General features: G+C 41.6%; 1 protein-coding gene across 1 annotated transcript in view; it reads right to left on the bottom strand.

Moving 5' to 3' along the window:
• Nucleotides 1-15,077, bottom strand: part of STAT6 (signal transducer and activator of transcription 6) — a 318,642-nt gene that overhangs the window by 114,931 nt on the left and 188,634 nt on the right. Inside the window, exon 3 of the mRNA XM_040340948.1 lies at nucleotides 8,495-8,639. Coding sequence (XP_040196882.1) covers nucleotides 8,495-8,622 — 128 coding nt within the window. The 5' untranslated portion in view covers nucleotides 8,623-8,639. The remainder of the gene's footprint in view (nucleotides 1-8,494; nucleotides 8,640-15,077) is intronic.

The following is a 15,077-nucleotide window of genomic DNA, read 5'->3' as shown; positions in this document are numbered from 1 at the left end:
ATATATAGTTAAATTGATCCATTTGGATGAAACAGGGTTCATGAAAGGCCGAGAGGCAAGGGACAATACCATTCGAGCCCTCCATGTCATGCACTGGATGCATAAAGGACCAAATCAGAAACCAAGTGTAGTAATCTCAATGGATGCAGAGAAAGCTTTTGATATGGTGGGCTGGGGGTTCATGGTCGGAGTTCTGAGGGAGATGGGCCTGAAAGAAAGGATGATGGGATGGGTGATGGCATTATATGCAAATCCCAGAGCAAGGGTAAAAGTAAACGGGAGATTATCAGATTATTTTGAGATACGAAATGGGACTAGGCAGTGGTGCCCCCTGTCCCCACTGTTATTCGCTCTGGTGTTGGAGCCCTTTTTATGTACAATTAGGGGAAATAGGAAGATCAAGGGGATAGTAATTGGATCTGCGGAACATATATCAAGATATCAGCGTACGCAGATGATTTAATACTGTACCTTTCCTCACCTCAGCAATCCATGATGGAATTAATGAAGGAGATAGAGAAATTTGTTTTTTTATCAAATTTCAAAATAAATATTGAAAAGTCGGTAGTTATGCCAATTCATGTATCCCTGAGGTTGAGAAAAAAAATACAGAGACCCTTCCCCTTTGAATGGCGTACAGACGCTCTATCGTATCTTGGCACCTATATAACTCCAGATGTAAAACGGTTATACGATCTAAATTATGGTCCATTGGTTGCTTCGATAATACAAGACTTGAAGAAATGGAGAGGCCACACTTTGACGTGGTTTGGGAGGGTAAATGTGCTTAAAATGAATATAATCCCTAGGCTTATCTATGTCTTGCATGCCATTCCGATAACTCTGCCACAGAATTTTTTCAAGAAAATAAGGAGTGCCCTTACGACTTTTGTATCGGGAGATAAACACCCCAGACTGGCATATGAGATGCTGAGGAGACCAAAGGGGGAGGGAGCTGTAGGCCTACCGGATATAGGGATCTACTACAGAGCCATGGCCCTGGTTCGTATTATGAACTGGTGCCATGATACAGATAGTAAAGAATGGGTATCAGTGGAGAAAACGTTGGCAGGAAGGAATTTGGCAGGGGCACCATGGATACCGGCCGTTCATAGGGGATTGTCAAAATATGTATCCCCCCTGACCAAAGCAAGTTAGCAACACTCACAATATGGGACAGAATGAATAAGACAGGAAGATTCGCTCCCCCGATATCACACTTGACACCCCTGGAAGGTTTTCCCTGGTTTCCTCCGGGGAAGGAAAGAGGTAGTTTAGGGTGCTGGGGTAGAGGGGAAAGGGAACTGTGCAGGAGTGGCACCACAAGGGAAACTTCTTCCATTGGGGGATTTAGTAAAGAATATGGGGGATGTAGTAATGGCGGAATGGAAATACAGTCAGTTGAGGGACTGGTTCAATAAATGGAAACATCAGATGAGACCCGCAAATCCATTGAACACCTTTGAGGAGTGGTGTGTTAATTTATCAGAGCCGGGCCATATGTTATCTCAAATGTATAAGTTGGTGTTGAGTGCTCACGGTCATACAGCTCCCTACTACATTCGTGAGTGGGAAAAAGAACTGGGCCATAATTTTACGACAGAACAAGTGAATAGATTGATGGAGTCAACGAATCATTCCTCAATTAGTTCCTATATACAAGAGATGTCCTATAAATTTCTCACTAGATGGTACCGGACTCCGACCCGTCTGGTGCAGATGTACCCGTCCGCAGACATTAACTGCTGGAGGGGAGGCAACCAGAAGGGGTCATTTTAACATCTATGGTGGCACTGTCCCAAGATTAAGAAATTTTGGGATGAGATAACACCCTGGATAAAAAAGTTAACACTTAGAGCTATAGAGCCCTCCCCACTACATTTCCTCTTTCATGGGATGCGATCATCTATTAAATCTTCTAAAAGAAGTGTTACTCCACACTTGCTAAATGCAGCCAAGGCACTAATTCCTAGATTCTGGAAACAATCGAGATGCCCCACGATAAGGGATTGGAAGGGGGAGGTAGAGAAGATTACGGAGGTGGAGAAATTAGTACATACAGTGAGAGATCAACAGGAAAAATTTAAGGATATATGGGCAGGATGGTTATACTATTCCTCTGAGATAGTGACGGACTGACCCTGGGGGTGGGGCGAGGGGAGGAGAGCCAAGCCAGGGGGGGTTTCCTTTTTTTTTCGTTTGTGTTTATTTGTTTGTCCTGTTTAGTTGGTGTTTCCCTCTTCTGTTTTTTTTTTTGGAGAGGTGGGGATACTGTGTGTATGTGAATGTTTCCCACCACCCAAGGGTGCTCTGGAGGGAAGAGTAAGGATATGTGAGGGGCAAGAGGGTTACTTGCCCAAAAGGGGGGAGGAAAAGGGAGAGAGGAGAAGAGAATTTTTTTTCTCTTCCCTCCTTTCTCTTTTAGGGGGATCGGCGCAGGATAGGCGCGGAGTATGTTTATATGTGCTCAGGATGAGAGCAAAATTAGAATGAAGAGGAAAATATCAAGTAATGAAAGGATTGGGGGAGGGGGAGAGGTTTAAGAGAATTTTATTAGATTAAGGTGGAACTTTTTCGGTCCCCTTGCCTTACTTTCTTGCTCTCCTTCCTGAGGGGAAAAGAGAAATATAGGGGATTATTAAGCTCCTTTTTAAAAATATATATAAATAAAATAGAATGAAAAGGGTAAAACAGGAGTACAGATCCAGAGCAATCCAAGGGGAAAGGGGAACGAGTTGTATATGTTAAAATAATTTTATATGGAGATGTTGTTTGCATTGTTTTTGTCTGTCTCTGTTTATTGTTTCTTTTGTACTTTGATTTGTTATAATAAAGGAAAAAAGTGATTATAAAAAAAATTAAGCTTTGGCAATAAACCTGGAAGCTGATTGGTTTCTTTGTACAGCTGCACCAGATTTTTCACTCTCCGGTTTTAGTAAGTCAACCCCTGTGGGTTTAGGGGTTGGTACATATTAGCAGGTTTTTAATGTATTTATTCATAAATGTTTCTATTGGTTGAACTCAATTGCCTTCTATCATTTTTCAACCTAAAGTAATTATAATGCACTGCATGTTCTTTGAACCATCACATGAGAATATTTTAGGGACTGTGGAAGGATAGGAGGAGGGTACAGATGGCTAGGATAAACACAGACCTGGTGAGGTGGATCCTGAATTCTATAGACTCCTGCTATAACTCACTATCAGAGGGCCTGCTCACAATGCTGCAATCCGTGTACAAACATTTAGTTCCTGAATGGTAGGCCCCCAGACAAGGTGATAAGTCTGTGGTGTCTGGAGAAGGGATAGAGACTAGAGGAGTGGCCTTCAGGAGGGTTTAGCTGGGACAACCATGTCTTCCTAAAGGCATTTCCAGGAAAAGACAGAGCGGAATAGTGTTGATGCGAGAACTGGTCTCAACACAAGCACCACAGAAGGCTCAAGGGAGGATATGTATAAGTGACCCAACTGCTGAACGAGTAGAGAAAGGCACCAAGAAGCTTTTACTACCTGTCGAAGATCCTGAGATAAGTTAAGATAAGTCTGGTACTAATATTCGCAAATGTTTACAAGCATCTTTGGGCACTATTCCATATATTGACTCCAGCAATGGGACATAATTACTCCCGGCAACACCAACGATGGGACACTATTCCTTCTACTGACATTAATGATGGGGTACCATTCCTCCCAATGACACCAAGGATGGGGCACTATTCTACCCCTAATACCAAAGATGAGGCCTTGTCTATTCCCACTGATGCCAAAACATTTTCTACTCCCACTTGCGCTAGCAATAATCACTGTCATTTCATGGCAGGGACGGCTTCCCCTGCCCATCACACCCCCCAACCCCCCTGCCAGGAGAAGACAGTAGCTTAGCAGGAGGAATTCCGCTGTCAGCACTGTTTGTGTTGAGGCAATCATGCAAATTTATTTCCTGCAACCCGTGCATATATGTGAAAAAGGAGTAAAAAACACCAAAACCAGAAAGCTAATTATTTTTGGATGACATACAAGGATGAACATATGCCTCACCTACCCTCCATTTGTTCCCCCATGGGATTTTCCTGGTTCTGCTTCTACAGCTCCCAGGCCAGACGTGCCTGGCCACTGTCATATGAGAATGTCGCTATTTAATGTCTGGCTCAGCCAATTTGTAAGTATGGGGCTCCATACAGTGCCCCTTATGGGTTCTCAGATGTCATTTACTATCATGGTATATATTCTAAAATTGATGGTTTATTTTTAGACATGTTCTATATGCATCCACTTCTGAAGAAGTGAGCGGTAGCTCGCGAAACACGTTGAGTTTTTAAGGTGCCTTTTGATAATCGTGTATTGACACCAGACACCTAATAGCATGTACTATCTATAATCATATATTGACAACTTCAACCTTTTAGTATTCATCATCCTCTTTTACCAATTGGTTTGGCATTGTTGTATATGTATTGGATGTACTATTATGACCATTATATCTACCTTTTAATAAAATTAGTGATTATGTTTATTTTATATCTAGTTGCCATTTGTGTTACACCTTATTTAAAGTACCAGAGCAAGTGAAAAATAGAGGCCGTTACATCTTTAGTAATCAGGATTTAATAAAAGACAAATCTGAGACCCGCTTTGTCAACTAATTCAGAAGGCTTTTCAAAGTCACTGGCCATGGCTTTTGCAGATTGAATCTCCAAAAAGGACCAAGTTGATTCATATGGCGTGGAAACTGTTGCATTTCTGTACAGTAATAGATTAAAACACAGGAATGCAGTATCAGCGGCCTTACATGATGAACATGGTCACCTAGGATCAGAACAAACGTTCGATCTAGTCAAAGACTGATTTTACTGCCCTTGCATGAACGTAGAGGCAGAAAGTTACTGCCATGTTTGTTTGCAGTGTATACAAAAGAAAAAGATAGGACCAGGGCTCAAGTCCTGCGGGAACGCGTGGGAACGGAGTTCCTGCACTTTTTTCACAGCAGGAACTCCGTTCCCTTTGCAGGACTAGAGCAGCCGAGCCGCCCGAGCCAATCCTTCACTAAGCGGTGATGCCCAGCTCCAGTCACTGTCAGAGGCAGGCGAACCTTAGTAATCCTTTATGTTACTGGCCGCTTCCTGTATATGGATTCATCAGGTATTGCGGCATCGAGGAAGTGACGGAATACCCGCACACTACCCAATGAATCCATATACAGGAAGCAGCCAGTAACATAAAGGATTACTAAGGTACAGTGGATCGAAAGAAAAAAAAAACATGCGGTTTAGTAATTATGCATATGAGCGTATAATTTTTATTTTTTTGGTGGGGAGTGGATCTTGGGTGGGAGTTCCCACACTTTTTTCCCCAGGACTTGACCCCTGGACAGGACCCCATTATTTGGTGTGTGTGTGGATTTCCTGTACTTGGAGCCTCATTTGAGTGGACAAGGGAAGATCTTGTTGGTGACCAACAACTTCACCCAATTTGCACAAGCTTTCTCGACAAAGGATCAAAACCCATCCACTGCAGCCAAAGGCCTAGTAGAAAATAATTATTTGTCAATTATGGGCTAACAAAGAAAGTTCACTGAGACCAAGGCAGACACTTTGGGGTTGATTTACTAAAGGCAAATAGACTGTGGACTTTACAAAGTGCAGTTTCTCTCTGCAAGTGCAGTTGATCCAGAGCTTAGTAAATGAGGTAAGGCTTCACTTTGCAAAGAGTAACCAATCACGTGCAAAACAAATAAAAAATAAAAATGCATTTGTGCTTGCACATGAATGGATGTTGGAAATCAGCAGAGTTTCTGATAATTTACTAAGCTCTGGAGCAACTGCATTTGCATAGTGCAACTATGCAACTATTCAAAATGCATTTTTTTCTCTTTAATAAATGGAGAGTTCAGATTCAAAACCTACAACCAGGCCACAGAGTATTGCTCAGAATCCTGAGTCCTCAAAGTAAACAAAAATTGGATGACCAGGGAATCTTACAGCCATACATAATTTGTAGCCAGTTTCCAGGATTTAATAGGCAGCTGATATATCCAGAGGGGGGGAAACAGGGTCCTTGAATACTTGGGGTTAATTTACTAAAGGAAAAAAGACTGTTTACTTTGCAAAATGCAGTTGCACTCTGCAAGAGCAGTTGCTCCAAAGATTAGTATATGAGCAGAAGCTCTGCTACTTCCATCACCCAATCGTGTGCAAGCAAAAATGCTGTGTTTTTTTTTATTGAAACATTTTTATACATACAAATACAGGTATGAAAACATTCAAAGATTTGGATAAAACATATATCATATCCGAAAAATGTATCACTACAGTTACAATGCCACCAAAATAACAAAAGTCAGAATTTTACCTATAAAAACATTTTGCCTTCACATACACTTTAGTTTATGGCTTGCACATTCTGTATAATATGATTAATGTACAATATATGTACAATATATGTTGGTTAAAGTTATAGTTCTACTTCATGGTATAAATAAAAAATTGTATATTTTAGATTTGCAGTTGTTCCTTTTCAGTACATTTTACAATACATACCATAATATGACTATGATTGAATAATAGAGAATGACTGATGTACAGCATATGTTGGTTAAAATTATAATCCTGGTTTATTCACTGAAAATATTAGAAATGGCATGTTTTGAAGTTTAATGTTGTTACTTTTTCTGTGCTTATTTTACCAGCCAATACCAAGACATTTTAAAGTACAGTGGGGATCGAAAGTTTGGGCATAACGAAGCCAAGGAAAGATGGAAAAATCTCCAAAAGGCATAAAATTACAGATTAGACATTCTTATAATATGTCAAAAAAAGTTAGATTTTATTAACATCATTTACACTTTCAAAATTACAGAAAACAAAAAAATGGCGTCTGCAAAAGGTTGGGGACCCTGCAGAATTTATAGCATGCACTGCCCCCTTTGCAAAGCTGAGACCTGCCAGTGTCATGGATTGTTCTCAATCATCGTCTGGGAAGACCAGGTGATGTCAATCTCAAAGGTTTTAAATGCCCAGACTTATCTGACCTTGCCCCAACAATCAGCACCATGGGGTCTTCTAAGCAGTTGTCTAGAAAACTGAAACTGAAAATAGTTGACGCTCACAAAGCTGGAGAAGTCTATAAGAAGATAGCAAAGCGTTTTCAGATGTCAATATCCTCTGTTCGGAATGTAATTAAGAAATGGCAGTCATCAGGAACAGTGGAAGTTAAAGCAAGATCTGGAAGACCAAGGAAAATATCAGACAGAACAACTCGCAGGATTGTGAGAAAGGCAATTCAAAACTCACGTTTGACTGCACGATCCCTCCAGAAAGATCTGGCAGACACTGGAGTTGTGGTACACTATTCCACTATAAAGAGATACTTGTACAAATATGGTCTTCATGGAAGAGTCATCAGAAGAATACCTCTTCTACGTCCTCACCACAAAAATCAGCGTTTGAACTTTGCAAATGAACATATAGACAAGCCTGTTGCATTTTGGAAACAAGTTCTGTGGACCGATGAGGTTAAAATATAACTTTTTGGCCGGAATGAGCAAAGGTACGTTTGGAGAAGAAAGGGAACAGAATTGAATGAAAATCTGTTACCTCTGTCCAACTGTTAAGCATGGGGGTGGATCAATCATGCTTTGGGGTTGTATTGCAGCCAGTGGCACAGGGAACATTTCACGAATAGAAGGAAAAATGGATTTTAATAAAATTTCAGCAAATTTTGGATGATAACTTGATGCCATCTGTGAAAAAGCTGAAGTTAAAGAGAGGATGGCTTCTACAAATGGATAATGATCCTAAACACACCTCAAAATCCAGGGGGGATTACATCAAGAGGCGTAAACTGAAGGTTTTGCCATGGCCATCACAATCTCCTGACCCTAACATAATTGAAAATCTATGGATAGACCTTAAAAGAGCAGTGCGTGACAGACAGCCCAGAAATCTCAAAGAACGGGAAGACTTTTGTTAGGAAAAATGGGCAAAGATACCTCAAACAAGAATTGAAAGACTCCTGGCTGGCTACAAAAAGCGTTTACAAGCTGTGATACTTGCCAAAGGGGGCAGTACAAGATATTAACTCTGCAGGGTGCCCAAACTTTTGAAGACGCCATTTTTTTGTTTTCTGTAATTTTGAAAGTGTAAATGATGGAAATAAAATCTAACTTTTTTTGACATATTATAAGAATGTCTAATCTGTAATTTGATGCCTTTTGATGATTTTTCCATCTTTCCTTGGCTTCGTTATGTACATTAATACAAATTTTTACCTGGGGTGCCCAAACTTTTGATCCCCACTGCACATGAGTGAAACAATGGCATTGACTAGGAAAATAAAAAAAATATGCTGAAATGCACTTTTTTTTTATTTAAAATGTATACATAACTCAAATTACTGTTTTCAATGAACTTTAAACCTGCTAAATCTGTTAGAATCTGTTATAAGGCCATCTTCAGCTGTTTGTATTATACCTTATATGTTATGGTGGGATACTCACCAAGGCTGCCTCTCCAACAAGTCACCGAGATGCTGCCTCACTTTCTGGGGAAAATCTCCATACACATTTTTTAAATGCTCTGTAGGCATTTTCGACACATAACTCCAAACAGAATTGCTTTTGGACATATCTGCAAATATACGTGCTGGAAAAAATAAAATAACATTAAGTCAAGTACAAAGTCATAATTTAAGTTTTATAGCTGTAATAGGCAGGGCATTAGACAAAGGGAAATTTCATAACACAATTATACATGCTGTATTTATCACTGAATAGTAAAGACAAAATTGTAATTGTTTTAAAAAGACTTGACAAAGGGTCTAACTTTTCCCCTACTCAATCGAAAATTAAATGTTACCTTTACATACACATTACACTAGATTGCAGGGCAGTTAGTGCATACTATTGCACCCTACATAATTTTACAGCATAAAGTATAACAACTCCTAAAGTGGTAATAAAGTCTAGGTATTTAATATCCTAATGCATTACCTGCATTAAAGTAAAAAACACCCCACTATTATTCCCCCTCCGCTCCTAAACTCTGACCTGAGTCCTCTATCAGTCCAGCGCTGTGCCCGGTTGCAGGTCTTCTCCTCCCTCTTCCAGCTTTTACAGGCTACACTAAGAGCAGTGGTAGCCATTGCTGTCAGTCAAATTCTTTGGTGAGTGAGAGGACAGAGTCACGCTGTGCCTGTCCATGGACGCACACGGCCTGGCTCGGGTGCCTGCCCACACAGATGCCCCTATAGCACATGGCTTGCTTTGGGTGCCTTAGTAAAAAGAAGAAGGGGAGAGCGCTGCTGGGGATCTGCAAAAGAAGAGCTGAGGGACTGGCTCTGTGCAAAATCACTGCACAGATCAGGTAAGTATAACCTCCTTTTTTATTATTAAAAAGGCCTTTAGAGTCACTTTAAACAATATAACTAAACCTAACATAGGACCATATAACTTCTTCCATTCAGAGCCGTCATTAGAAATCATGGGGTCCTGTACAGCTTACCTGTGTTACTCCACTGAAGAGAAAAATACTACCAGGTGTGTCACAGGCTGGGGTAGTGTAAAGCAGGTCCAATATGAATGTTTTTAGTACCATTTCGTATAACTACAATTATTATTTTTTTTTAAATCAACAAAATGCTGTATGACAAGGACACGCTGTTTATGATAGTAATATGTAGCTCCTCCTCTTTTTACACATGTGCATGTTGTTGACAATGTCAAACATTTTGTAAATAATTGCAAACCAAGTAGATCATATGGAAGTTTTTGGCTTGTGTTGTATACATACAGTATGTGTCATTGTTATCTAAAAAAAAACAATAAGTACCTCCAAAGGGCCATGTTTTAGGAATTTCCCTTAGATACATTACTGTTATAAATACCAAGCCATTGACATTGATTTGAAGCACATGTGCAAGGTGAAGAATATCCTGGAAACATGACCTGTTGGGGATACTTGAGGACAGAGACAATGTGAAATGGCTGCCTGTGCGAGAAGGGGAGGAGGCAACATCTCCCACTACTTTGGCCCACCCAAGAAGGAGCCACTGATCCCTGGGAGTGTCTGCTGGCTTTCAACCCCAGGGGTCTCCCCACGGGCTTTGATGGGAAATATGTGAGAAGACTAAAAAGGTACTGTACCTGCTAAGAGGAGAGAACTTGGGGCAACTCCTGCCAGGTTGCTGCCATCTATTCTGGCCCAGGTCTAGACAAGAGGACTGTCTATACTCCACTATCAGTGGCCACGTTCCCATGATATGCTATCTTATAAGGAACATCTGAGATGCTAATTACCCATATGTGCTAAAAATCTACCTATTGTCTAGAATTCCTCCTGAAAAATAGCACGGCACTCCCTGTGTCTAGGCCTTATAGTTGTATATTTGCAGTGTGAGAGGCACTGTGCCTCTAACTGCTAGTGTCACAAGATTTGGAGATGTCACTTAATAGCCAATCACTGCTCGCCTTGCTGGAGAGAAAGCTGCAGTGGAAGGCTCTCTCTGCTTCTGGTCCATCAGTTCTATGGATCTATATTTTCTGCACTTCTCCCACTGCATCTTGATCACTGCATCTCGATCATTACTCCCACCAGTCATCATCAGGGAACTTGAGGAAGCAAAGTCCTTCTCCTCCACCAAGACGGCTGTTTCTATACAGGAAAACAGTACAGAACATGGAGTGGTAAATCAGTAATAGGGAAAAACAGCTGAAGGCAATAATGGTGATTTTCCCTTTCTTTGCCTTTTTTCCTGATTTTATCAACAGTTTTTGTGTATTAAAGTGGGACTAAAGTGATATTAAAGTCTTGTTTTTTTTTATTTAAAAATAACAAAAATGTTATACTTGCCTGTACTGTGCAGTGGTTTTGCACAGAGCAGCCCAGATCCTCTTCTCGTGTCCCTCGCTGGCGCTCCTGGCCCCTCCTGGCTCTCGTGCAACATTGCTGGATCGAGATGGGGCTCAGGTAAGTAAGTATTAGGGGGGCTGAGGGGGCTGCTGCACACTGAAGGTTTTTTTTATCTTAATGCATAGAATGTGCCAAATATAGATATACAAATAATATATATGTGCAGAAAGAAATACAAATATAGCCTCTCATTAAAACCATATATAGAAAGCTCAATGCCGTTCTGCTGGTCCCGTAAGGGAGGGGCACAGGGAGTCCCCAAAAGTCCCCACTTTTCTACCGCTGGGGCTGAAGTGAGGCAAACAAGACAGATGACTAATGCCTCACAAATATTGTAGATGAAGGCAATCCATTTGAACATGGAAGATAGTGTTAAAGGGGGAAGCCATATAAGGTGTAAGGCCTCGTACACACGACCGAGAAACTCGTAGGGTGAGACACATCGTTTTCCTCAACGAGTTCCTTGTTAGGCTTGTCGAGGAACTCGACAAGCTTGCTTTGCGTACACACTGTCAAGACAAAATATCCTCATTCTCAACGCGGTGACGTACAACACATACAATGGCAGGGGAAGTTCGATAACACTGGCACAACCCTGGGGGCTGCTTTTGCTAATCTCATGTTACTGCGTGTTAAGTAAAAGTTTGGTCGGAGACGATTTGCACTTTTCAGTCTGTTACAGCGTGAAAAATGTGTTATCTCCATTACAAATGCTACTTTTACTCCGGTCTCATACTTTATTCTGAGCATGCGAGGATTTCTTAGCATACACACGCTCGAGTTTCTCGTCGAAAACCAGCCCGATGAGGAACACAACGAGGAAATTGAGACTCCCGTCGAGGAAAAAGAGAACTTGTTCTCTTTTTTTCTCATCGAGTTCCTCGACAGTTTCCTTGATGAAAAGCATGAACAAGACCGTTTTCCTCTGCAAAAAAGCTCTGCCACCATGTTTCTTTATGGACTCTGTCGAGTTTCTCCGTCGTGTGTACGAGGCCTTAGATGTAAAAAATCTTGTGCAGCCAGCCAACTATGGAAATGTCTGCTCCAAACAAATTGTGTGTATACCAGTGTAAGGACAGAGGAGATCCATTTCATTGTTGTCCTGGTGACACAACAAGTAGTAAAATCACTCTAAAGTGATTAACAGTTCCCCTTACCGTTCTGGTGACAACTGTAACATTTTGGATTTCTTATCACTTCTGTCCTGGGAACTGTGGGTAAATACTGTAAATGTCCCCAGTGTAGGCACAGACAGCAATACAAAACCCAACAGAGGTTCTAAACAGCGTGGATTTGATTTAAATCACGATTTAAATATATCTGGCTTCAGCCCACCGACATACGTCTTAGTACGTCGTCGTATCTTGGGTGCATATTTACGCTGGCCGCTAGGGGCGCTTCCATTGATTTACACGTTGAATATGCAAATTACCTAAATACGCCAATTCACAAACTTAGTTCCGTCCGGCGCATCTATTTACGCCGTTTACGTAAGGCGTCGGTCCGGCGTAACTTTACCCCTCATAAAGCAGGGGTAAGTCATGTTAAGGTATGGATGTCGGAAACGTACGAACAGCGTCGTATTTTACGTCGTTTGCGTAAGTTGTACCTAAATGGGGCTGGGCGTAGGTTACGTTCACGTCGACTAAGCATTGAGCCGACGTATCTTGGGGAGTATTTGCAACGTGACTCTAAGCATGCGCGCGCCGCTCGATCGTCAACTCATTTGCATGGGGTCACGGCTCATTTCAATACAACACGCCCACTGCCTGGTTCATTTGAATTAGGCGGGCTTACGCTGGCCCATATACGCTACGCCACCATAACTTCGGGCGCAAGTTCTTTCTGAATACGGGACTCGCCTCTCAAAGTTACGGCGGCGTAGCGTATATGAGATACGCTACGCCCGCATATAGTTACGCAATTGTATCTGAATCCGGGCCATGAGTAAAAAGCCTTGATTTAAATCAACTTGATTTAAATCATAATTTTTAAAGAGCCCAAAAAGGACAGAGACAAGCCTCAAACCTTCTTGCACAGAGTCACTTGGAGTGATGAGACCAAAATGTATCTTTTTGGCTACAACAATAAACACTACATTTGGAGAGGAGTCAACTAGGCCTATGATGAAAGGTACACCATTCCTACTGTGAAACATGGAGGTGGATCACTGATGTTTTGGGGATGTGTGAGCTACAAAGGCACAGGAAATTTAGTCAGAATTGATGGCAAGATGAATGCAGTATGTTATCAACAAATACTGGAGGAACATTTGCATTCATCAGCCAGGAAGCTGCGCATGGGATGTACTTGGACATTTTAACACGACAATGATCCAAAACACCAGGCCAGGTTGAACTGTCATTGGCTACAGCAGAATAAAGTGAAGGTTCTGGAGTGGCCATCGCAGTCTCCTGAACTCAATATCATTAAGCAACTCTGGGGAGATCTCAAACGTGCAGTTCATGCAAGACAGCCCAAGAATTTACAGGAACTGGAGGCTTTTTGCCAAGAGGAATGGTCAGCTTTATCATCTGAAAAGATAAAGAGCCTCGTCCACAAATACCACAAAAGACTATCATTGATGTAAAAGGGGGCAATACACGGTATTAAGAACCGGGGTATGTAAACTTTTGATCAGGGTAATTTGGGTAGTTTCTGGTGCCATTGTGATTTAAAAAGAGTAAACACAGTTGAATGATAATAAATGGCTTCAGCCGAACACTAACCGGGAGTGAAAGAGAAGTTTTTGTTATCATTCATATTCTCTGAAAATGGCCAAGAAGTCATAAATTCTGCCAGGGTATGTAAACTTATGAGCACAACTGTACATCTACAGTATGTAGTGCTTTGCTTATCCAGTACTTCTCTTTCTGTAGTTCCATTTAGATTTTGATCTCAATAATGTTGCATTCGGGGAAATATTCTCATCCTAGTGGGTCATTTATCACATTCATCCTGGCCTACATTTAAATAGTTCTACTAGCTCTGTAAGCAATTAATAATTGTTACAAGAACTGATGTAGTTTGTTTGATGCTAAAAACAACCCAATAATTGCTATTTGTAATTGAAATAAGGGCCTTTGCATAAACAATTACATTATCCTAGCATCAAGCAATGCCAGATATTCTCTAACAACTTCTGTTTGTTTATCAAAACATAAAAAAAGGCGATGTTTTCCAGAGCAAATAACCCTGGAAAACATGCAAGCCGCCCATATACAACATTATTAATAGCACATTAAATGTTAAAGCGGTAGTTCACCCTCACTGACATGATTTTTCCATCGAGACAGGCATTGTAGCGCGAGCTACAGTATGCCTGTCCCGATTTTTTTACCCCCGTACTCACTGTGTTCTCGTACATTAAAGATTTCCGCTCCCGTGGGGAATGGGCGTGCCTATGGAGAGGGAGGATGATTGACGGCCGGCCCTGGCACGTCACTCTCCCCGAAGACAGCCGGAGTAGGTCTCGGCTCTTCACGGCAGGCTATGCGCAGGCGCCGTGAAGAGCCGAGACCTACTCCGGCTGTCTTCGGGGAGAGTGACGTGTCAGGGCCGGCCGTCAATCATCCTCCCTCTCCATAGGCACTGGGGTGGCACGACTTCGGGGGCGACTCGGCAAGGCATCCTGAAGACAACTTCAGAGGCGACTTGCAAAATGACTTTTGTATAGAAGTCAACGCAAGACGCCCCGAGTCGCCCCTGAAGTCGTACAAGAACCTTTTTCTAAGTCGGAGCGACTTGTGTCGCTCCTATAAGAACGGTTCTATTGAATAGAATGGGACGCGACTTGTCAGGCGGCTGAGTCGCCTGACGAGTCGCCCCAGTGTGAAACGGCTCTTCCTGTGTGTGTTTGCATTTGGATTTGATGCACTGTATGTATAGTAGACCAGACAAGAATTGCCAAGCCATATGGGGGGTGGGGGATATCAAGGGAGTAGCAGAGTTAATGTGCGCAGCACATAAATAATTCAACTTATTCTCCCAAATGTTGGCAATGAGATTCTATTTACATTTGAACAAAGCCAAAAAAGTACAATATGTAGCATCTCATCAAAATTAAATGTGCTAGGAAGTTTTAGATAAAACCAAAAATATTACACAGCGCATAAGGTTAGAATCTTATCTTGAGAAGACACAGAAACACAGAGGAAAGTCATGTGTGCCAGA

The sequence above is a fragment of the Rana temporaria genome, chromosome 2 (assembly GCF_905171775.1).
Source record: "Rana temporaria chromosome 2, aRanTem1.1, whole genome shotgun sequence".
Lineage (NCBI taxonomy): Eukaryota > Metazoa > Chordata > Amphibia > Anura > Ranidae > Rana > Rana temporaria.
Note: the sequence above shows the minus strand (reverse complement) of the source record. Positions and strands in the feature narration are given on the sequence as shown.